General features: G+C 52.6%; 2 protein-coding genes across 4 annotated transcripts; one reads left to right on the forward strand and one right to left on the reverse strand.

The window, feature by feature from the left end:
- Positions 1-1,756: 1,756 nt before the first annotated feature.
- FAM98C (family with sequence similarity 98 member C) lies at positions 1,757-4,526 on the forward strand. Of its 2 annotated transcripts, XM_059151348.1 has the most exons (8): positions 1,758-1,900; positions 2,021-2,169; positions 2,249-2,383; positions 2,845-3,050; positions 3,287-3,364; positions 3,452-3,568; positions 3,909-4,076; positions 4,188-4,526. In XM_059151348.1, exons 1-8 carry the CDS (start codon positions 1,836-1,838, stop codon positions 4,329-4,331), a joined length of 1,062 nt encoding a protein of 353 aa, XP_059007331.1. In that variant the 5' UTR covers positions 1,758-1,835; the 3' UTR covers positions 4,332-4,526. The 2 variants fall into 2 exon arrangements, with proteins under 2 accessions (XP_059007332.1, XP_059007331.1); XM_059151349.1 differs by lacking the exon at positions 2,845-3,050 and having other exon boundaries at positions 1,757-1,900; positions 3,318-3,364.
- RASGRP4 (RAS guanyl releasing protein 4) lies at positions 4,497-18,488 on the reverse strand. Of its 2 annotated transcripts, XM_059151347.1 has the most exons (18): positions 18,337-18,478; positions 17,646-17,793; positions 15,295-15,479; positions 14,763-14,868; positions 14,572-14,634; positions 13,826-13,957; positions 13,566-13,719; positions 12,166-12,339; positions 10,730-10,846; positions 9,628-9,903; positions 8,509-8,589; positions 8,325-8,429; positions 8,077-8,195; positions 7,827-7,971; positions 6,764-6,800; positions 6,525-6,659; positions 6,299-6,405; positions 4,497-5,809 (listed from the first exon to the last, which is right to left on the reverse strand). In XM_059151347.1, the coding sequence occupies exons 3-18, from the start codon at positions 15,374-15,376 to the stop codon at positions 5,753-5,755; spliced, it is 1,890 nt and encodes a 629-aa protein (XP_059007330.1). In that variant the 5' UTR covers positions 15,377-15,479; positions 17,646-17,793; positions 18,337-18,478; the 3' UTR covers positions 4,497-5,752. The 2 variants fall into 2 exon arrangements, with proteins under 2 accessions (XP_059007330.1, XP_059007329.1); XM_059151346.1 differs by lacking the exon at positions 17,646-17,793 and having other exon boundaries at positions 18,337-18,488.
- Positions 18,489-22,469: the final 3,981 nt, after the last annotated feature.

Genomic DNA, 22,469 nt, shown 5'->3' on the forward strand with positions numbered 1-22,469 from the left:
TCATTTCTAGTCAGGGTCAGCAGGGAGCTGGCATTTGAATAAAGCCATGAAGGAGGTGAGGGAGTCCTGTGGATGTCTGCAGGAAGAACATTCTAGGTAAAGGGGCGTGTCTAGCATGTCTAGGTAAGTCTGAGGGACTTCAAGGGAGGGAGTGTCTGGAGGGGACAAATCGGGGAGGAAGGTATTTAGGGGATGAGGGGGGAGAGGAGCCAGCGCACATCTGTGGGTCCTGGGGAGCCATTGCATGGATGTTGCTGGTCACCCTGAGTTAGCTGGAGATACGGCAAGGCTCTAAGCATGGGAGGGCTGTGACCTGACTCAGGTGTTTACATACTACCTCTGATTGCCCATGGGGAACAGAGAGTAGGGGGTGGGTGGCTGGGGAGGGAGCAAGGGGGAAGACTGCTGTGGTCAGGTCAGGGTACAGGAGATCAAGGTGAGAACAGTGGGGGCAGGGAGAAGTGGGCAAGGTAATGAATCCATTTTGAAGGTAGAATCCGCAAATGTAGATAAAGAGTTTGCAAAGAAGAAAAGAATCAAGGCTGCGATTCCAAGGTTTTGACTTGAGCAATGTTTTTTTTTTTTTTTAAAGATTTTTTCTTTATTTATCTGACAGAGATCACAAGTAGGCAGAGAGGCAGGCAGAGAGAGAGGAGGAAGCAGGCTCCCTGCAGAGCAGAGAGCCCGATGCGGGGCTCCATCCCAGGACCCCGGGATCATGACCTGAGCTGAAGGCAGAGGACCAACCCACTGAGCCACCCAGGTGCCCCTGACTTGAGCAATTTTTAATGTTTTATTAAGGTCAACAAAGGTACGAGTACCCAGCCTTGGGGTAGGTAGCACTATAGATAATTATAATTTTAACAACAGCAACCAAAACAGTAATAGTACTAACAGTACTAGGTTAAGTGATTAAAAGCATGGACTTTGGAGTCAGATGTGAATTTGAGTCCTAGCACCACCACACATTCACTCTGATTTAGCCTGTCTGAACCTCCGTTTCTCCTCCCTAAAACGGATCTAAGATACTTAGCCTTGTAGCACACACAAAATGTTCAACATATGGTTTAACTGAGTACCCCTATATGTCTTCTAAACACTTACATACAGGACTCTCATCCTCATAACTCTTAAAAGGTAAGTTTTATTTCCATTCTACAGATGGGAAGCAATTTGGCGGGGACACAGAGGTGGGGAGTGGTGGAATGAAGCCCTAACCTTGTGTGCCTGACTCCCAGGGAGCATTCTTTTAATCACAACAGTGTATTGCACCTGTTTCCTCTCCAAGACCTAGGGAGAAAGAGGGGTGAAGGCTCCACTGATGCATTGTGATCGATGAGGAGGGCGGGTGTGTGTGAGAGGGCGAGCTGGGCTTCCTGAGTCCCTGACGTAATTCCAACCCTACGCTGGAAAGGAGGAAATAAGTTTCTGCATTCGGAGCGGAGCTCGGAGAACACCACTAGAATCTGCCTCAAGAGCAGAGGGCATATGAGCGAGACTGAGAAAAAAAAAAAAAAAAGCCGTTTCTAAGTCGCTGCAATAGCGACACCCGCTGGCCTGTCGCGACAGCTGGGAGCCTGAATGCACGCGCGGATTTACAGACCCGGGGCTTTTCCACGGTCTAGACGCGGTTACCGGAACCGCCGCACTGTAGCTCCCGGCGCGGGCTGACATGGGGGCGGGCTCTGCGGCCACCTGTACCAATCGAAACGCCGAAGGCCCTTAGGGGCTGATTGGTCGGAGCCTGCAGGGAGCCGACGGCGCACGCCGCTCCTGGGGCGGGGCCTCCCGCCGGCCGGCAGGGGGCGCGCACCTGGCGAGGAGGCGACGCTTTCATGGAGGGGGCGGAGGCGGAAGCGCGGGAGGGGGCCTCGGTGGCCCAGGACCTGCTGGCCTTGGGGTAAGGGGAACGGGGTGTGGCTAGGGGGGGTGGAGGCGGGGATACGGGAAAGGACAGGTTTGCCCTCAGAAATTGCTCTTGGCCTTCCCAACCCCCTCCTGCTGCCTTGCCCTGCCACAGGTATGAGGGCTTCCCGGGGGCGCCGTCGCTGGGCCCCTCGTGTCCAGACTTCAGGGCGCTGTGCGCGCGGCTGGCGGCGGAGCTGGCGTCTCTGGGCGCCCTGGAGCGGGAGCGAGGACAGAGCGCGGAGGCGCTGAGGGCCGGCGACGGTACGTGTGGAGCGGGCAGCCCGGAGGGGTGGGGTTGCGGGGGTCGCCGCCGCGACCTGACTTCTCCGGCCTCCTGCAGGCCCCGACGCGGAGGAGGAATTCCTGCGACAGTTGGCCGGCCTGCTGCAGGAGTTGCACTGCCCGGACCGCGCGCTCTGCGGCGGAGAGGGCGCGGCGGCGCTGCGGGATCCCGGCGCGTGCCTGCGCCTGCTGCGTGAGCCTGGGATGCGGAAGTGGGCGAGGCTACTTGGCTCTCTTGCCTCCGGAGGGGCGGGCTCAGCACAGCCGAGCGGAGCCAGGGTTCGCCCCCTCCATGGGGGCGTGGTTAGAATTGAGGCGGGCGGGAGGGTTCGAGGTGGGTGGGGTTCGAATTTTGGCCTGAGTGTCTCGAAGTTCTAGTGGGTTGGATTTGATGTAGCCGGCCAGGTGGTCCTGATGTGGGCGGGGTTCGAAGTCCGAGCGGGGGACTGGAGCTCCGAATGGGGGCTGGGGCTCCGAATGGGGGACTGGGGCTCCGAGTGGGTGGAGCTCATCCTGGAGGTGGAGCCAGGGTTCTAGGTGGACGGAACTAGAAGGCCTGAGGATTGGAAGCCTGGAAGTTTTGAACCAGGTGGAGCTTTTTGACCCGGGTCGGTGGGACGGCAGCTCTCCTTGATTGCAACACTTCCCTTTTAGGCTTTCTCTGCTCGGAGCTGCAGGCTGCCCGCCTCCTCTGTCTGTATCGCCGGCTGGATCCCAGCCCCGCACCGCCCTGTGGGGAGGGGGCAGAGGAGGGAGCTGGCATGGTTCAGGAACTGGTCCTTACCCTCCGAGCTTTAGGGCTGCCCAGGCCGAAGCCTGGGACCGCCGCCAGCCGGCTGCTGTGGGAGTTACATGACAAGGTAGAGAGCTGGAAGTCCCTTCCGTACTGGGGCCACCCCACTTTCGTTGTAGGGGTAGAGTCCTTCTCCAAAAGCGGTTCTGGCTGGAGTGCCCCAGCCACCGGGATGTTTTTCTAGAGCTGTGACCACCATTATTGATTCCAAGGCCTGGGTCCTGAGGGCCATGGGGAACTGGAATCCACGGAGAGTACATCTGGTTTCTGCCTGGTCAACCTCAGACTCCCTTCTCCCGTCAGATCTCTGAGCTGCTGCCTTCCCTGCCCCCAGGGTTCCTGCAGCCCCTCCTTAGCTTCCCCCTGGACGCACCCAGATGGGTAAGACTGTGTATGACTGTATGCCAACAGCATCCTTCTCTGGAGATGGGAGTGAGACCCATCTCATGACTGAGACCTTTTCCCCAGGAGGCACTGGAGTCTCTGTGCCAAAGGCTGGGAGACCAGTACTGCTGCCGCCGCTGCCTGCTCCTGAAACGCCTGGACCTCACAACATCGTCTTTCCACTGGAGTGATCGGGCAGAGGTGTGGGAAAAGGACTTGGACAGGAACAGGAAGCCCAATTGTGGGGGCTACCACTACAGGAAGGAAGAACGGGGGCCAGGAATATGATCTTATAGCAATTTCTTAGAATCTGGTAAGGTTTGGGGCTCTAGAATTTCAGGGCCTCCAGGAAATTCTAGAATTTAGAGGCCCAGGGCATTCTAGAATGCCCAGCTCCGAGTTGGGAGTGTCTTCAGAGGTATACTTCGTGTTTAGGAATGTGGGAGGTGAGGCCCTAAGCAGAGAGAGAGAGATGCTTGCAAGGGGACAGACCCCACCTGGGGAGGGCTCTTGGCCACCATCTCCATGCCCCCCTCCCCAGGCCCAAGGAGAAGCCATGAAGGCAGTGCTGATCCCAATTCGAGAGGCTCTGACCCCAGAATCAGATGTCTCCATCGCACACATCCTGGCTGCCCGAGCAGACCTGTCTCGTCTTGTCCCAGCCACCAGCAAGGCTGCCCGCCAAGGGACCTGCTGTGCCATCAACAAGGTGGGTCCCTAGGAGTGGGGAAGGGCCCCCACATCCTTGGCCTTCAAACGTGGCTCTCTGGTCCCCTTGTTCATTTTTCTTCCCTGAAACTCAAGTCTCATCAACTCTCAGGTGCTTATGGGCAACGTGCCAGACCGGGGGGGCCGTCCAAATGAGCTGGAGGCTCCCATGCCCAGCTGGCAGAGCAGAAGAGAGGACGGAGGTGGGCGAAAGGCAGGCCACCAGAACTGGGGTCGCAAGAAGAAGAAGAAATAAAGGGGGACTGGTGGTTGGATGGGGGGATCCTTTGTGACATGCCATTGGTAATCCTTGGGAGTCACTTTGAGTTTTTCTTGGCATCTGACTCCCAGGCCCCACATCTCCTGCTCCTAAGGTCCCACATGTCCTCCCCACATCCCCCACCCCACAACACGGACCGTGTTCTCTGGAAAATAAATTTAATTGATGACAGCTGTAGGACCTATCTCTTGGGGGGTGCAGGTCTGGGGTGCTCCGGTCTGGGGAGGGGTAGGGATGTGTTTGTCCCCTGGGTCTCAACAGGCCCCTATTGCTCTGACCCTCGCAGTCCTCTGCTCTTTAGCAACACGTCTTTCCCTTCCTGTGGGTGCGGGGAAGGAGACATTTAGGCATTGAACAAAGACTTCTCAGGTGCCTGCCATGTGCCATGCCCTGTTCTCAACACTAGGGGTACATCAGTGAAAAAATACAGATTATAAAATCCCTGCTCTTCTGGAGTTGACAATTTCTGGTGAAGAGGAGCAGACATTCAACAAGATAAATAGATAAGAAGAATAGTTTGTTAGATGGTTAAGAACTTTGGAGAAAAGGCAAGAGCAGGACTGCAGGGTGGATTGCAACTTTGAGTATGGTCAGAAGGGCCTCTCTCAGAAGGCAACATTAGACCTAAGTCCCAAAGAGGGGCCTCTGGAAGAACATTCTAGGCAGAGAGAACTGCCAGTGCAAAGGCCCTGAGGTAGTATTTTCAGCATGTTCAGGGACCACAGAGGCCAGTGTAGCTGAAGCAGGATGAGTAAGGGGGTGAGTGGTGATAGGTGAGGTCCGAGAGGTGATGGAACAGATTCTGGGAGGTGGGTCACAGTGAGGGCTCTGGCTTTTTCCCTGAGTGAGAGGGATATATGGAAGGGCTCTGAGCAGAGGAGGGACTCGGGTGTTCACAGGCTCCCTGTTCCACCTCTACTCTAGCCTTCTCTCCTGTCTCTGGAACCCCAGAGGTAGGAATATAAGTGCCCGGCCTGACCCATGCTGACTGTCAGTGTAGCATACTGGTGAGGAGCTTTCTTCTCTGAGGACTTGAGTCCTGCCTGCAACACTTAGAGGCTCTGCCACCTTGGAGAGCAGCTTAACCTCCCTGGGCCTCAGCTTCCTCATCTGTAAAATGGAGATATAAGGAGGTGGTGGGGTAATACCTAAGTCTACACATATCCAACACGAGACCATAGAGATAGGAAGTGCGGGGAAATGGGAGTATAGGTTGTGGCCACTCTGAGGCAAAGGAAGAAAATCACTTTCCCGAGGAAGAGATGATGATGAACTCTTTACCGAAGGCGGTGTGGCTGGGAAAGCGGTGGTGCCTTTGGGGGTCCTGCCAGAGGCCAAATAACAGGACTTGGGACTGACTCTGGGGAAAGGTGAGACACAGCAGACCTAAGCGGGGGCTAAGAATTCAGCTTGGAGGGCTGGGAAGGCGGCGAGGCAGTCGTTGGGAGGGGCACCTGGAAGGAGGAAGACACTGGGTCACGGGGCGGTGTGGGGGGGGTGGCATCTAGGAGTCGGGGCACTGCCAGGGGCAGGCAGAGCTTCTCCCTGACTTTGTTTAGGGGATGAATGAAAACTCCTCCAGATGTTCTGGTTTTTGAACTCAATCCGAAAGTCTCTACCTTCACAGAGTAAGATTTCCTCCACTGACACCAGTTACAATTCCTGGTGTGTTTGGCCTCTTCCTTGCCTTCTTCTTTTTCCGTTTTTCTCCTTAAAATCCTTTTTCTGTTCTACTACTGGCTACCTGCTACTCCAACATACTGAAAATTTTATTTTTCAATCAACATTAGAAATGAACCACGATCTGTACCCTCCTGCCCATGCAATTCAGGACTCTTGCATCTCTTTACTTTCCTATGCTTCCCCAAATCAGCTTGGATTTCCCCCCAGGCAAATGGTTCTCCCCTGTATCCAGATGACTGTGCGGGGCAGTTCCTCCTTACCGTCTCTGCTTCCAGGTGTGGGGGCTCTGTCTGGGTCCACGCATGGCAAAGGTGGCACCCTGTCTCGGGTTCCAGGGATAGTGTGTAGGAGAGACTGTCTTCTGAGCCTGTTTGTAGGGTGATAGATGAGAGGGATGTGGGTATGATGGGAAAGGCCTCATGACCTTGGACTTACAGCCCCATCAATTATGCCCCCTTCCCAGGGCAGCCATACCCTGGGTCTTACCGCAGCTGGTATGGGGAACCAGTGTGGGTGGGATGGGGGCTCCAGGGGGGCTCACATCGCCCTTGGCCACTGGCCTCTTCTTACACTCCACCTTCACGCGGTCCCTGCAGTGTTTGTGGCAACACAGCCCGCAGTCTGGGGGAAGGTCAGCAGTTAGCGGGCAGAGGCCCAGCCTGGGCACCCCCTTCATCTGGCCTGTAGGTGCTGGCCTTCCTTCCCACCACTGAGGCCTCACTCACCCCGACAGCGGTAGCCTTGCTTGGTGACGCCCCAGAGCTGCGAAGAGAAAGCAGAATTGGTGACTTAGGCTGTGGGGGAAAGAGGGTTGTGGATGGGGCTGGGGTTGGTCTCTGGGGGTGTGGAGACCGTCTGAGAAATTCTCAAGGTTGGAGGCTTAAGTGGGGACTAAAGGAATTTGGGGTTATTGTAAGTTTGGGGAGTCACCTGGGATATTAGATAAAATCTGGAATTAATGGGGCACCTGGGTGACTCAGTGGGTTAAGCCACTGCCTTCGGCTCAGGTCATGATCTCAGGGTCCTGGGATCGAGTCCCGCATCAGGCTCTCTGCTCAGCAGGGAGCCTGCTTCCTCCTCTCTCTCTCTCTCTCTCTCTCTCTCTCTGCCTGCCTCTCTGCCTACTTGTGATCTCTCCCTGTCAAATAAATAAATAAATAAAATCTTAAAAAAAAAAATCTGGTATTAATGAACCATGAGTTCTATGGGCAGGGATGGTGTCTGTTGTGTCTTCTGCTGTGTGCCCCCGTCCACAGCCCTCAAGTCTAGAACAATCTGGCACGCAGGAGGTATTGCGTGAATAGGAAGTGAATGAAAACGTGGGTTTGGGAAGTAACCCAAGGTTTGTGAATTAGTGTTGGTTTGGAGATTGAGAGATCGGTCTGTTATCCAGAGTTTGAAGAGGTCTTGAATTTGAAAATTATCCAGGGTTTGAATTTTCTGGAGTCTAAAGACTTGGAAAGGGATTCTGCTTGGAGATGATCCACCCAGGTCTGTGGATTATCTAGGGTTTGGGATATTCGTAGTTTGGCAGCGATCCAAGATGGAGATCATCTGGGATTTCGGCATTATCTAGACTCTGGGCATATTCAGTGTTTAGGGTTTATATGAGATGTGGGATTATTTGAGACTGGGGAATTTTCTGGAATTTGGTGACCATCTGGGGCTTGGGGCCTGGGAGCCCTCTAGGGCAGGGCTGGCTTTTGGAACCTGGGCTGTGAGGAGTCAGGACCTGGGACTCTCTGGGCAAGATGGGCCACAAGGCCAATAGAGGGGCAGGGTACTCACAAAGCCATTGCAGCTGTCACAGAAGGTGGGCTTGCGGAAGGTGACCTCCTGGAAGGTGTGCAGGAAGGCCAGGCCCAGCTTGGCGCAGATGGCACTGGCCCGGAGCAGGTAGCCTGTCAGCTCTTCTCGGCTGTAGGAGCCATTCCTGGGGCAGAGATTGTACCTCAGCGTGACTGGCCCCTTTTTCGCAGGAGTCCCGGCAGCCCCAGCGTCCTCATCTTTGGGGGACCTAGAAGTCAGGAGTACTTACCCCTGGCGGGGGGGTGGGTGAAGCCCATGGCAGGCGAAGGGGAAGTTGCCTGAAAGTCGCTCAAAGTCCTCCTGAGAGATAGTTCCTCTGCCTTCAGGGTCGTAATTCTTGAACACAGACTTCAGAGGAGTATGGAAAAGAGTAAGGCCAAACCGTGATCCTCCTGGTCTTGGATCTCTTCTGGGTCAGGACTATACAAATGCCTTCCTTCCTGGCCCCCAGTGGCCAGGCCACAGTCCCCTTCTTACCTCCACCAGCTGCTCTACGTGCCGACCCAGGGTGGCCCTGTCGGGCTTAGGTGTCACTCCAGGGGCCCACTCCACCACCAGGGGCGCTTTGAAGGGGGAGGGTGGCTGGGGCAAGGACAGAGGGGAACAGTTAGTCAGTGTGTGGGCTTGGGCTGGTGGGCAGGGGGCAGGGGTCAGTTCTTACCAGACTCTTGGGACAGCGGGGCTCCCGGGCATAAGAAAGCTCATAGATCTCATCCTCTGTGTAGAAGAGATCCAGGGAAAGCTGTGGGGTGGGAGGGGGGGAAGGGCATTACCGAGCCTTGTCTCCATCCTCCTACCAACGGCCTGTGCCTTGCCTGGATCCCCATTTACATCCTCTTCCCAAAGCCTCTCTTTTCCGGGGACTCCTAGGCTCCCCTCTCCCACCGAGGCCCCGGTCCATCTCCATACCCCCTTTTCCTAGGTCTAGAAATGCCATCTTCTCACTGAGGCTTATTTTGGGTCCTGTTTAAACTTGTAAACCCCTATGACTTTCCTTGCTGGTTTCTACTTTAGTTTTCACTATTAACACTTAACCTCTGAAAGACCATATGATTTACTCATTTACTTTGTTTTATTGGCTGTCTCTCCTACTGGGAAGTCAGCCCCACAAGAACAGCAGTTTTTTTTTCCCCCAACGTGCTAAGCAGTGTCTGGCTCACAGCAGGTGCTCGATAAATATTTGGACTCGATGGCCTTCTAGAATCAGCAGAGCACAGAGCTTTGGGCACCAGTCATCTTAGGGCAAGGTCAGCTTCACAAGCAGGGCCCACATTCAGAAGGGCCCTACTTCACTTAGTGCCCTGCTGTTGCCATCTTGAAATTCTGAAGAATTTTGAGTGAGGAGCCCCACATTTCATTTTGCACCAGGCACTGCGAATTATGTAGCTGGTCCTGTCTTGGGGTCTGAAAATCAGTCTTAGACTCCATGGCCTTCAGAATCCCAGTCTCTCTCAATTTCTAGATCCATGGGCAGAGAATACATATATAAAATTATATAAATAGAATGCAGCCAGAACCACACACTCGCAGTCTGAAGATGTAGTGTGGTAGTTAACATATGGTAACACACGGGTTCTGAGGCTGACCGGCTTGGGTTCGAATCCAGGTCTTACTGCTGTGGGACAGTAGATCAGTGACTTCACCTTGTGGACCTCAGTTTCCCAATCTGTAGAATGGGCATGACAAGGACGCGGACCCTCCTGCACCCAGGACCCTAAGTCTGCAGAGCCTGTAGGTGCAGTCCCTGGGCCCCCAGCCTGGGTGGGGCAAGGCGGCTCACCGTGAGCAGGTGCAGCAGGTCCTCGCTGGCGCTGCATGGGGGTTGCTGCCTCTGAAGGGCCGCCAGCTCCTGTAGTCTCAGGTAGAGGCTGTTGAGTTTGGGTAGGTGCACGCGTCCGTCAGGCAACCGGTCGGGCTGTGCCTCATGAAGGGACACCAGGTCTTTGAGGTGCACACCCAGGACGGGCAGCCGGAAACCTGTGCAGTCAGCCCAGGCCCGGCGGTATCGCGTGTAGTTGTTGTGCGCAGCAAGAAGCTCAGACAGCTCCAGCAGGGCCTGTGAGGGAGGGCATATTGTGGGGGGCAGGTGTTGTGAGAGAGGCCATTTCTGCTCCCTTCACCCCCTGGAGGGGAGTGTCCTGGCAGCCTCCCATTTGGGTTCTGCACTCTCAGGGGCCCAGGGGTAATTTGGACATCTACCTCCATGTCCCACATTGGCCTCAGCATCCCCTCCCCCCACAAACTGCTCTTCCTTTTGGGTTCCCATCTCAGAAAAGCTCCATATCCTCCATTCCCCAGGCTAGAGTGATTCCCCCCTCTCCAAACTGAAATCTGTCATCATTACTTTTCCCAAAACTGAAATGGGTCATCATTAGTGAACCTTTCCTAGCTCCCCGTTGCCCTCTGGATAAAGCCCAGACACCTTAGTTCAGCTTACAGATCTCAACAGGATCTTCCGCTGGGCATCTCCAGCCTAATCTCCTGCCAGGTCCTGACCTCCACACTAGACTCTCCCCATACACTTCCCGGGACATGCCTAACCTGTGCTCCTCCCATGGGTGGCCTAAATTTGGTATCCTTAGGGGCATCATTTCAGTCCCCACCTGGGACTCCCAAGTTCTTTGCTACCATCTCTCTCATCTGAGTCCCTCCAGTCCTGCTTAGGACTGGAAACAGTGGAGAGGGGTCAGCGTGAGGTGTGCATGCTTGAAGAGGGAGGAAGAAAGACAGAGGAGGACAGTCTGGGGTTCTGTCCCATTTGGAGGGGCAAGATCTCCAGGTGGCTCCAGGGCCCCTGGCTAGGGTTGGAGGGGATGGGGGAAGAGTGTGGAGCTTCAGGATAATTGACCGCTGGAACTTTGGGGAGAATAGAGGGGGTTCACCTTGGTGCTGTCAGGGCTCAGGTGCGCATGGGAGTCCTTGAGTCTGGAGATGGCACTGTGACACAGGCCCCCCGTGACGGCCATCAGTGTGTTGAAATTCTGCAGCTGGTGGAGCCTCTAGGAAGGGAGGGTGATGCAGAGATGGTGGGTATCACATGGGGGAGAGGCAAAATGGGGGTTCCCATGACGGCATTCCAGTTGAATTGGGGTGTCAGGCATGTGTGGGTATGGGCCACTGTAAGCATCAGGTGGGAGGTGGCAGGAAGTGGAGTGGCTGGAGGTGGGAGTGTCAGGAAGGAATGGGCTGCAAGCAGCTGTACAGGCATTATGTGGGGGGTCAGGCAGGTGACAGACTGACATGGGGTCAGAAAGAACTGGGGGTAGGAGTCAGGCAAGTGTGAGGAGTTAGATAGGTTTGAGGATTAGACAGGTGTGGGGAATTCAGACAGATGTCAGGTGACAGGCGCTTGGGGGTCAGACTGCTCTGAGAGTCAGACAGCTGAAGGGAGATGACCTGGGTTCTGGGCCAGAGTTAGGAGCCCGGCAGAGGTGAATGGGGCCAGAGTGAAATGGAAGAATCAGCAGGGCAAGAGGGACAAGTGCGGGGTCAGCTGAGCAGCAGGGCCAACTGCCCCATCCTCCCCTTTTCCAAGTTTGCAGGGCAGAGGTCGCTGTGGGGATGGGGTGGAGCCAGAGAGGAATGGAAGACCCCCCCCCCCCCCCCCGACCGAGGAGACCCCTGGCGGATGCTGGAATCTCCAGGTCCCAGAGACCCGCACAGGCAAGGCAAGGAGATGAGGAAGGGCGTGGCCTGAGAGGAAGTACGCGAGGGGTGTGGCCACGGTGGTGGCAGGAGGCTTCCCTTTTCTCTAGAAAGGAGCGAAGGTATCTATTTAGGGAAGGGGAAGAGAGAGGTTGTGACACAATGAGGCTGAGCCATAGAGAGACCTGACGTGATGCGGAGGGAGGCATGCAGTCTGTCCCGAAGGGACGGCTGGGACCTAGAGACGGGGGTGGGGGGGTGACACAAACGTGGGGGCCTGCCAGAGACGCTTTTGGTGCCCTGTGGACAGAACATTCGGGCATAAGGCTTGGGGGACGGGCCAAGAGAGGACATAATCGACAGCTACGTCAAGGACCAAATGGGGCCAGGGCGGGTTTGACGTGGTAATATCAAGGTCAAGGAAGAAGTGCAGTCACAGTCCCAGGTTAGAACCTCCGGACGAGGACCTCAGGGCGGAGTCGGGGTGGGCGTGACGCGAAGGGGGCGGGGCCAGAACCAGGGTGTGGATAACCTCACTCCTGGGCTGGTCAGCTGGTCAGCGGCGGTGAGGGCCTGGCAGTTGGACTGCGAGGCGTGTGGGGGTGGGGGTGGGGGTCAGATATTTGCGCCCGGCCGTTCTTTCAGCCCCTCAGCCCCTCCGGGCAGGCCTCACCTGTGCCACCTGGATGAACTTGTCCAGCACCTGCGCGCGTTGTGCGGGCCCAGGACGGCTCAGCACCATGACCTGCACCCAGCGGGACACGCTGTTGCTGAGCCCTACGGATCCCTCCAGGGACGGGCAGCCCCGCACGGAGCCCTGCAAAACGTAGCCCCGCAGGTCCTGGGGCTGGGGGTGAGGTGGGCGTCAGGGTGGGCAGTGGCGCCTTGGCCTTGTCCTCACACGCCCATCCCCCTAGCAGTTAGGACCTCTGGGGCCCTAGTCTGGCTGTCACATGTCCTTGACATCACCGTGCCCCAACCCGCTGACGAGAAATGTTTAAATAAAGTCAACACCGTTCTGAGCCCTCTGTCCTATCAACTAATTTAATCCTCACATCAACTCTACCGAGTGAATACCCTACTGTATTATTCACGTTTTAGAGATGAAGCTGGTTGAGCCACAGAGAGGATAATTTGCCCAGGGTCACACAGGTGTGAACCCAGTCTGTTGCTCCTAACTGTATACCTGACTGGTATTCAGTGAGCAAAGGGAAGGATGGCAAAGAAGGCATGAAAGCAATTTCTATTTGTCCTGCTCAAGGGGTCGGTGTTCCATACCTATGCGTCCCACACTCTGTGTGCAGTGTGTGATGGATCAGGAAATTTCCATGTTAAGAAACCCGATCACCACCTTCCCTTGAAGTGGTGATGGCAATAGCTAATACTTATAGATAGGTTGAAGCATACGAAATTGTCATTTGGGTGGGTAAAATATGGCAAAACATGGCAATTATAGATCGTTCTACCAGGTAGCATTCACTCTGGACAAAAGACTGATCCTATGAGGCAGGAAGTGTTAAATTGCCCTTTTTACAGATAATGGAACTGAGGCACAGTGAACTTAAATGCTTCTTGAATAAATGAATAATTAATGAAATATTTTGAGCACTTACTGTGTGCCAGGCACTGTGACAGGTATTTTTTTTTTTTTAAAGTCGGCTCCACACTCAATGTGGGACTTGAACTCATTACCCTGATATCAAGACCTGAGATCAAGAGTCAGTCAGATGACTGAGCCACGCAGGCACTTCCTGACAAGCATTTTTAAATGGGCATATTAATTTAATTCTCCCAACCATCTAATGAAGTCTTATGATCTCCATTTTATAAATGAGAAGTCTAAGTCCCAGAGAGGTTGAGAAACTAAATCAAAGTTACACAGTTAAGGAAGGGCTGATGGATTTGAACCCAGGAGTTCTGTCCTCAGCCAGCTTAACTTATTTTTCCTAACCTTCTAGCCCCCATGTTTGAGAGTCTGGGATCTCTGCCTAATGCCCATGTAGGGGTCCTTTGAGTCTCCCTGGGCTCCACCCCACTCCCTGTCACCCCTAGGTGGGGGAAGGGACTCCTCACCGTGATTGCCTGGAAGGACCGGAACTCCAGGTAAGTGAGATGCTGAGCCAGCTCCCCCGTCTCCAGGTGGTCGAAAAGCAAGGACACTTTGCGCTTTTTGCCTAGGCCTGGGCTGCTCATGGGGTGCGGGGGGCCAGGGCCACCGGGGCTCAGGCTGGGAGCAAAGAGGGACAGGGTATCGGGCAGGGTATTGTACAGGGTGGAGGATGTGGGGGTGAGGAGGGAGACGACAGAATGGGGGTGGAGAGTGACTGACTCACAGGTTGGAGGAGTCTCCCAGGCTCCTCTGGGCAGAGTTGCCCTCCTGCTCCACAGTGGCCCAGAAGCGACCTATCACCTCTTCTAACTGAGGCTCCTGGTGTACAGTCTCAGGGTGTTGGGTCAGCCAGTATCTGAGGGTGGTTTAGAGGTAGTGAGATGAGGCTGGGCATGGGGAAGTTCTCTGAAAGGGGTCTCTTGGGCTGAGGAGTCTCTGGGTACTGGACTGGGGGTTTCTGGAAGGTTAGGGTTTGGAGAGGCACCACACGGGGCTGTCTCTAGGGCTGGGGGGCCTCTAACTGCAGGCTGGGGACTCAATGGGAGAAAAACTGGGGGGACCTCTTGGAGGTGGGATTGCTAGGAAGCAGGATAGTGGGAGGTGGGTCTCCATAACTAAACTGGGGCTTCTGAGGGGTGAGATGTCTGGGGAACAAGGTAAGAATGGTCTTAAAAGTTAGGCCAGGTCATATGGGAGGTTGGGGGATTAGAGCTGGAGGTCTCTGGGCATCAGTTATGAGAGGGTCTCTAGGATCTGGTCATGGATCTCTAAGAGGTAAGGGCTCTAAGGAGCAGAATAGGGAGGGTCCTGGGAACCAAACAAGGCCTATCTCAGAAGTGGTATTTGGGGGAGCAGGGCCAGTAGGTCTGTGAGGAATCAGTCTGGGGAATCTCTGGGAGGTGTTTTTTGGGGTAGGGAACAAGACAGGCGTCTTGAGTCATAGGAGTAGAGGTCTGGGCCCAGCCCTACCTGAGCAGGTGACAGATCTGGAGCCGCCTCTGTTCCTGTGTGTTCCCTGTGGCCTCCTGGTACTTGAGTTCTGGTCAAGGCTCTGATATCCAGCATCCCAAGCCTGCCTTTTCACCCTGTCCCCATCTCCCCCAACTCTCGGGTCTCTGCCCTCTACCCTCCATGCCCTGCTCATGGCCTTGGGAGGATATAAGGTCAGCAGACGGGCAGCGAGGTGGGTAGAAGGCAGCACCCAGCTGTGCATCGCCAGTACCATGTTGAGAATGTGGTCTCCACGGCGCAGGTTTCCTGTTGAGTCTAGGGGCGGGAGAAGGGGACTCTGTGTTGGAAAGGGTCCTGGGCAAGAGACTGCATGGTCTCCAGAGCCCCTGGGATTGACTTGTTCGAACTCCAGCTCTCCCTCTTTCTCCCTGCATGAATTAGGGCAGGCAGCTTGGCCTCCTGAGGGTGTCTCGGTTTGCTTGTCTGTACCGGGCAGAGACAAGCATAGCACCTGACAAGTCATGGTGTAGATGGAAATAGCATCAGACCTCCTCCCCCTCCGCATCTCAGGAAAAAGAAATGTGTGTGTTTCTCTCGTCCTGAATGTTGTGGTTGAGATTCATTCCACACACCCTTGCTACCACTTTATACCCCCCACCCACCCAAAACTGAGGCCTAGAAAGAGGTGGATGCTTTGCCACCTTAGGACTGGGGCGGCTGGCCAGGGAAGGGGATACTCACCGAAGGACTGAATGCATTTCTCTAGCATCTCATCTTCGCTGCAGCCGCCCTCATTCAGCATGCCCAGAGCCATGGAAGCCATGACCTTGCTGATTTCCCGTGGGCTGGGGCACGTCTTGTGGCGCCGGGCCTGTCGGGGCCGGCCCCGCCCTCCTGTCTTTCCTGGGCATTCCTGGTGGGATTTCCTGTGGGCACAGTCCCCGGGGAATCATGGGAACCCTGTCCTTCGGGCAGACCCCCAGAATTCTTCTTGACCCCCAAACCCCAAGACATCATGGAAGAAAATCCCTGGAGTATTCCAGATCACGGGAGCCTTCTCCTACCAGCAAACTCAAAGGGTTACTCCTGCCCCCTTCAGGGAATCAGGGGAAAAGACTCTCAAGACCATCCAGAACCCCAAGGAAATCATGGAGAAGACGACCCCCAGGATTAGTAAGGACCTTCCAGAGAATTGTCAGAACTCCTTCCTCCAGGCATTGCTCCCAAATTCCCCTTGACTGTAATTCCAAGGCCTTATGGAGACACTTCCTGTTGGCAGAATCCTGGAATGTATCTTGACCTCCCAGGGAATCATGCATGGGACACCAGCATCCCACCCCTCCTACCCATACTCCCCCAGTCATTCCTTCCTGTCCTTGCCAGGTTCTGCCTTCAGGGAGACTCCTCACAATTCCCCTTTGCTCTCCAGTGGTGGTCCCTCCTTCCCCCAGGCTTCATGAAAGCAGTCTGTCCCTTCTCCCCAAGTTGGACCGCCTCCTAAGGTGATAGACCCCCTCCCCTAAGCCAGTACTTTGGCAGGACCTGAGTCTTAGCCACCAGCCTGGGTCCCTAGGTTTGGAGAGAAGACATGGGTGCAAAGTGGCCTCGCCAGGGCTCTTCAGAGCTGGGCAGGGTCCCTGGGGTGAGGCAGATTCAAGGAAAGTTTAAAAATAACCCTCGCTCTGCCTTGTGCCTCCCTGAGGCTTGTGTTCCAGTTGGGGAAAGAGGGTAATGGAGAGACAGGGATAGTAGAGGAAGGAGGGAGCAGAATCCAGGCTGAATGGGCTTGGCTTCCACAAGGGTTAGAGAGAGTGGGATTAGAGGAATTTATGTTGGCTGTGTGACTTTGGCTAGTCACTTAATGTCTCTGAGCTTCAGTTTCTGTCATCCTTAGACTTTCCCCAGGAATTTATTATGAACATCCAATGCTTTGCTTTTCAAAAGTGCTAAATAAGGGATTTAGTTTGGGGAATCTGGGTGGCTCAGTCGGTTGTGTCGGCTTTGGGCTCAGGTCATGATCTCAGGGTTCTGGGATCAAGGCCCGCATGGAGCCCTGCCTGAAGCCTGCTCAGTGGGGAGTCCATTTTTCCTTCTCCCTCTGCCCCTTCCTCCACTCATGCAGGTGCTCTTTCTCTCTGTCTCAAACAGACAAACAAACAAACAAATAAATAATATCTTTAAAAAAAATAATAAGGGACTTAGCTTGCTGAACCTGTTAAGTGGCCAGAGATGGGGAAGTCGAACTTGAGATACAGAGAAAGAGAGTGATGGGGCAAACTAGAAGCCAGGCCTAGGGTACAGAGTGAAAGCAGAAGTGAGGCGACCCTCATCACAAGGGCACTGCCATGTCCCTGGCGCATCCTCAGGGTTCAGAGAATCAGTCCTGAGTGTTCTTGAGCTGGCATTTACTGAGCATTGAATATGTGCTGGGCGGAGGCTTGTGCATTTGTCTAGATCAGTGGTTCTCAAAGCATATTCCAACTGGTACCACCAGCAACACCTGGAAACACGATAGAAATACAAGTTCTCGGGGCACCTGGGTGGCTCAGCGGGTTAAGTCTCTGCCTTCAGCTCAGGTCATGATCTCAGGGTCCTGGGATTGAGCCCCGCATCGGGCTCTCTGCTCAGCAGGAAGCCTGCTTCCCCCTCTCTCCCTGCCTGCTGCTCTGCCTACTTGTGATCTCTCTCTCTCTCTGTCAAATAAATAAGCAAAATCTTAAAAAAAAAAGAAAGAAATACAAATTCTCAGGTCCCACCAGAGAACTACAGATTCAGAAACTTTAGATGTGGGCCCAGTGTATGTGTGTGTTTTAAAGACTTTTTATTTTTAAGTAATCTCTGTCCCCATCATGGGGCTTGAACTCACCACCCTGAGATCAAGAGCCATCTGCTTCACCGACTAAGCCAGCCAGGTGCCGCTGACAGTCTGGGTTTTACAAGTCTTCCAGGTGGTTCTGATGCATGCTCAAGCTTGGGAACCACTGTTCCAAACTGTCTCACTGAGGACTTCCCAGACCCTCCTGGGGGGGTGGGGGGGTGTTATTCTATTAACAGAGGAAGAAACTGGGGCATGGAACAATTAAGTGACTTACCTAAGGTCACACAGCCAGAAAATGAGGCAGCCAGGTCTCCGCCACTAAACTGCTGGATGTTATGGGGAGGGGACCCCTCTGCCCATCAGAGACATGCCAGAGGAGGCTGGAGGAGTTACTCAGGCTAGGGACCCAGCCACCATCGCCCCTGGGAGGACAGGAAAGCAAGTTTGTCCAGGTCATGGGAAGCCCGTTCCAGAAGCTGCGAGGCCCTTACCGGTGGATGATCCGCTCTCCATAGAGCCTAGAGCAGCCAGGAGGGGTTTAAGAAGAAGGAGAGCAGCCTTGCCCTGCGTCATACTCCCCTCCCCTGGGGCAGGGCCCGGCAGGAGCCTGGAGTTTCCAGTTTAGGAGCAGGGGGCAGCAAGGGACACCAGGAAGAGCCCCGGGAGGACAGAGACACCTAATCTAGGGAGCAAGGAGGAGTGGGGGCGGGGCAGAAGGGGATACAGAGCAGCTGAAACTCCAGTTACAGCAAGGACCAGCCTCAGATGCTCAGACACACAGCCCCAGCCCTAGTAGCCTGGGACTCCCTGAAGTACTGTTCACCTGTGTCCCTTGCCCCTGCTCCAGCTCTTGTCCCTAGAGACCGACCCCCTGCTGGCTGCCTTAGTACTCTCCAGCCTTCCTGTGTAGCCAGAGGCCCAAGGGCTTAGGGTACTCCCGGTCTCCTTGGGGAGGGTCCTCTCACCTCTTGCTGTCTTTCCTGTTCATGTTTCCTGGTGGGGGGAGGGGGTCTTGCAAGAGTCTGGCTCAGTTCTTCCCCCTCCCCAGTGCTCCAGCTTCTTAGCCCCTTGGGAGCTGGGGCCTCCTCAGTGCTTGGGAAGGAAAGAGGAACTGCCCCTCCCCACCCAGCCCCAGGCCAGGGGGAAGGAAGAGGCTGGGGAGAGACCAAAGGTCCCCCCTCCCCCACATGGGGATCCCTTCAGGCTGAGGTTTCCGGTGCTGCCGCCCCCACCCCCAGTGGCCCAGCGGGCTCTCTCTTTATCTCCCCCATCTTTCGGTCTCTAGACCCGTGATTCTGTGTTCTGTTGCTGCTGTACTTCAAGGAGAGCAGTTTTTTTTTTTTTTTTTTTAAGTATGGCTATTATGACACATTTATGTAAAAATATGTGCTCAGAAAGTCTGCATTTCTGTAAGGATATATTGGTATATGTAAGACACAAAGGTTTGAATGGAAAGTCACAAGTAATACCTTATATATTTCTTCTTATGTTTCTTTTAATCCTGGTTTCTTTTTAAGAGTACCATTTGTATCCCATAAAACATTTTCACTTTATTACTTTTGTTGTAACAAGCCCTTAAGTAGTACCATGCCACACAATGTTCTAAGGGCTTTTAAAATATCAGCCCATTTCATCATCACACAATCTTAAAGACTATTATCTTATTATGAAAAACATTATAGATGGAGTTAAGCCCTCTTGCAGCCCCTTTCCCCTTAGGCAGGGGATACCAGTATCATGTATTGCTGGGTTTCATCTGTTCCATTGGCTGTACATTTGTTTAGGTACACAAATACATGCTCATAGAAATGCAGGCTTTTCTTTTGAGTATGTGTGGTTTTTTTTTGTTTTTGTTTTTGTTTTTTTTTTGCTTTTGCTTAAATGTGTCATGCTTGTCATTTGTAAACTGATGTACAGGAAAAGTACAAATTCTAAGGGTTTAGGTGCATGAGTTGTGATAAACTGAGCATAACAGTGACAAAATCAAGAAACAGAAACTTTCCATCCCGCCCAGAGTCCCCTGCACAAGCCCCTTCCAGCCCTGCCTCTGGAAAGCTGCCACTAGCCTGATTTCTAGCAGGGTAGTTTTGCCAGGGGTTTGAGTTGTTTCTAAATGGAGTAGTTTATTGTGTCTGACTTCTTCCCCTTGATAATTATGTTTTTGTGATTCTTGCATGTTATACTTGGTTATAGTTATTCCTTTTGGTTCCTGCATTGTGTGACTTTTCCACACTTTATTGAGCAATTTTCCCGTCATGGACAGCTCCATTGCTTCCAGTGTGGGGCTGTTGTGAACAAGGCTGCCGTGAACCTTCTAGCACCTGGTCTTTGCTGAATGTTCAAGTGCGCAGTGCTGTAGGTAGATACCCAGGAGCGGAATAAATGGGTCATAGTAATTAATATGCTTCTGCCAAACCTTGGGTGCTAGTTAGTTCAACCAGAGCTCTCCTAGATGGATATTTTTACTCCTTTCTTCTTTTCACTAAAAGAAGTCACCATGGATTATATTTTCCATCCCGGAACATTTAGACAAGCACAGAGCTCATGCCATTTAACTTTTCCGTGACATGACATACTGTATAGTCTCAGGTCCAATCTCTCCCTGCCTCTCTACCCGTCCCCTCCCCCTCCCCCCCACTCACCAAGTCTCTAGTGGGGCGGGCCATGACGTGCTGTCTGTCCGCCTCTCAGTCCATCTCCCCAGCCCCTGCATCTTAACAGGTGATGTAACATGCAGGCTGAGCAGAGCTTGTGGTGTGTCCACACCCCGCCCCCTACCCCCAGGGACCCAGAGAAGTGTCAGGAAGGGAGGTTGGTACAAGCACCCCTCTTGAGGCCTGGAGGGATGGTTGACACCCCCAAGAACACCGCCAACCACAAAGGAAAAGGCTTCTGAAGCAAACCACAAAACTTCATAAGGCATTAGCACTTGATAATATCAGAATAAAGATTTCTTTTAATGAGGACACCAAGGGACAAGTATCAGATGAGATGACAGAGTGGGAACAGGTATTTTACAAGGTTTAAAATCAATGAGAAATGAATCTTTAGAAGGTGACAGGCACAGCTGCAAATCAACAAGAAAAAGAGACAGCCACTCTGATAGAAAAATGGGCCAAGAGGGTGAGCAAATGACCAGGAAACCCCAGGACTCTGACAGGCACCTGAGAGGATGTTAGAAATTCTTGGTAACTGATCAAGGAAGTGCAAATTAAAACAACAGTGAGTCATCCCATTGGTCTGGCAAAGGTTGGAAGCTGGAAAATGTCAAGTGGAGATTGGGGATGTGGGGCCCTGGGAACTCTGATTCCCGAGGACCACTTGGCACAACTTAGTCGAATTCAGTTAGCTCCTGGGTGTGTGTACCAGGACATTTGCTCCCAGTCTCATAAAGGGACACAAACACATCCTTCTCTGAGCTAGGGGCAGCCTGGGTGCCACCCCAAGAAGAGAGTCACCAGGAAGTCCTGCAAAGCCCCCACAAACCCAGAACAGGTGTCCACAGAGCAACACGGCTAGGTCTTAAAACACATCATGATGACTGACCAAAAAAAAACCCAACGCTATTAATATCTTATGATATAATGTACAATGACACAGAATAATTTTGTTATACATTAAATTCTGAGAAAAAATTTAATATTTAGTATGCAAGCATATATAAACATAGTTATATCACACTGTGTGATTATATTAACCTAAATATATAATTATATAATTATGTATTATATATATTTTTGTGTGTGTGTTCTTTTTTTTTTTTAAGATTTTATTTATTTATTTGACAGACAGAGATCACAAGTAGGCAGAGAAGCAGGCAGAGAGAGGAGGAAGCAGGCTCCCTGCTGAGCAGAGAGCCCGATGTGGGGCCCAATCCCAGGACCTGAGCCGAAGGCAGAGGCTTTAACCCACTGAGTCACCTAGGTGCCCCAATTATGCATTATGCAATTCAAAAATATAGTACAAACTTATGTGTTATATATGATAGTTGCATCAGTATATTTATATTTAAATATATGATATTTAAATATTTAATATTTAAACAAACAACATTCATTTAAATAATATAATTTATTTAAACGATTTAATTAATTTATTTAAATAATTTAAATAATAAATGATATTTAAATCATATATTTAAATATATGACACATACCAACCTATTATACATTTGACATTTATTTACTTATTTGACAAATAGAGATCACAAGTAGGCAGAGAGGCAGGAAGAGAGAGAGAGGAGGATGCAGACTCCCCAGGGAGCAGAGAGCCTGATGTAGGGCTCGATCCCAGGACCCTGAGATCATAACCTGAGTTGAAGGCAGAGGCTTTAACCCACTGAGCCAGCCAGGTACCCCTACATTTGACATTTTTTTTTTAAAGATTTTTATTTATTTGTCAGAGACGGAGAGAGAAAGGACAGGCAGACAGAGAGGCAGACAGAGGCAGAGGGAGAAGCAGGCTCCTGCCAAGCAAGGAGCCCGATGTGGGACTCGATCCCAGGACCCTGGGATCATGACCTGAGCCAAAGGCAGCTGCTTAACCAACTGAGCCACCCAGGCGTCCCTACATTTGACATTTAAAAAAAAGAGACTTACTTATTTATTTTATCTTCTTCTTCTTCTTTTTTTTTTTTTTTTTAAAGATTTTATTTATTTATTTGACAGAGAGAGGGAGCAGGAGCACACAAGGAGGGGGAGCCGCAGAGGGAGAAGAAGGCCCCTGGCTGAGCAGGGAGTCTGATGCAGGACCCTGGGATCATGACCTGAGCTGAAGACAGATGCAGGTGACTGAGCCATCCAGGGGCCCCTACTTATTTGTGTTAGAGAGAGAGTGAGCACAGGGAGGGGCAGAAGGAGAGAGAGAAACTTTAGCAGACTCCATGCTGAGTGCGGAGCTGGACACGGGGCTTGATCTTATGACCTGAGCAGAAATCAAGAGCTGGAGGCTTAAGTGACTGTGCAAGTCAGGCGCCCCTATACATTCAACATTTTATGTAGAATTTTATTGAAGTGCAAGATATTGTTTTGTATAACTTAATAGATACCATTACATGTTAATAACTTTAATATTATCAGTAAGTTCCCTATGTCAATAA

The sequence above is a fragment of the Mustela lutreola genome, chromosome 16, assembly GCF_030435805.1.
Source record: "Mustela lutreola isolate mMusLut2 chromosome 16, mMusLut2.pri, whole genome shotgun sequence".
In the NCBI taxonomy this organism is placed as follows: Eukaryota; Metazoa; Chordata; class Mammalia; order Carnivora; family Mustelidae; genus Mustela; species Mustela lutreola.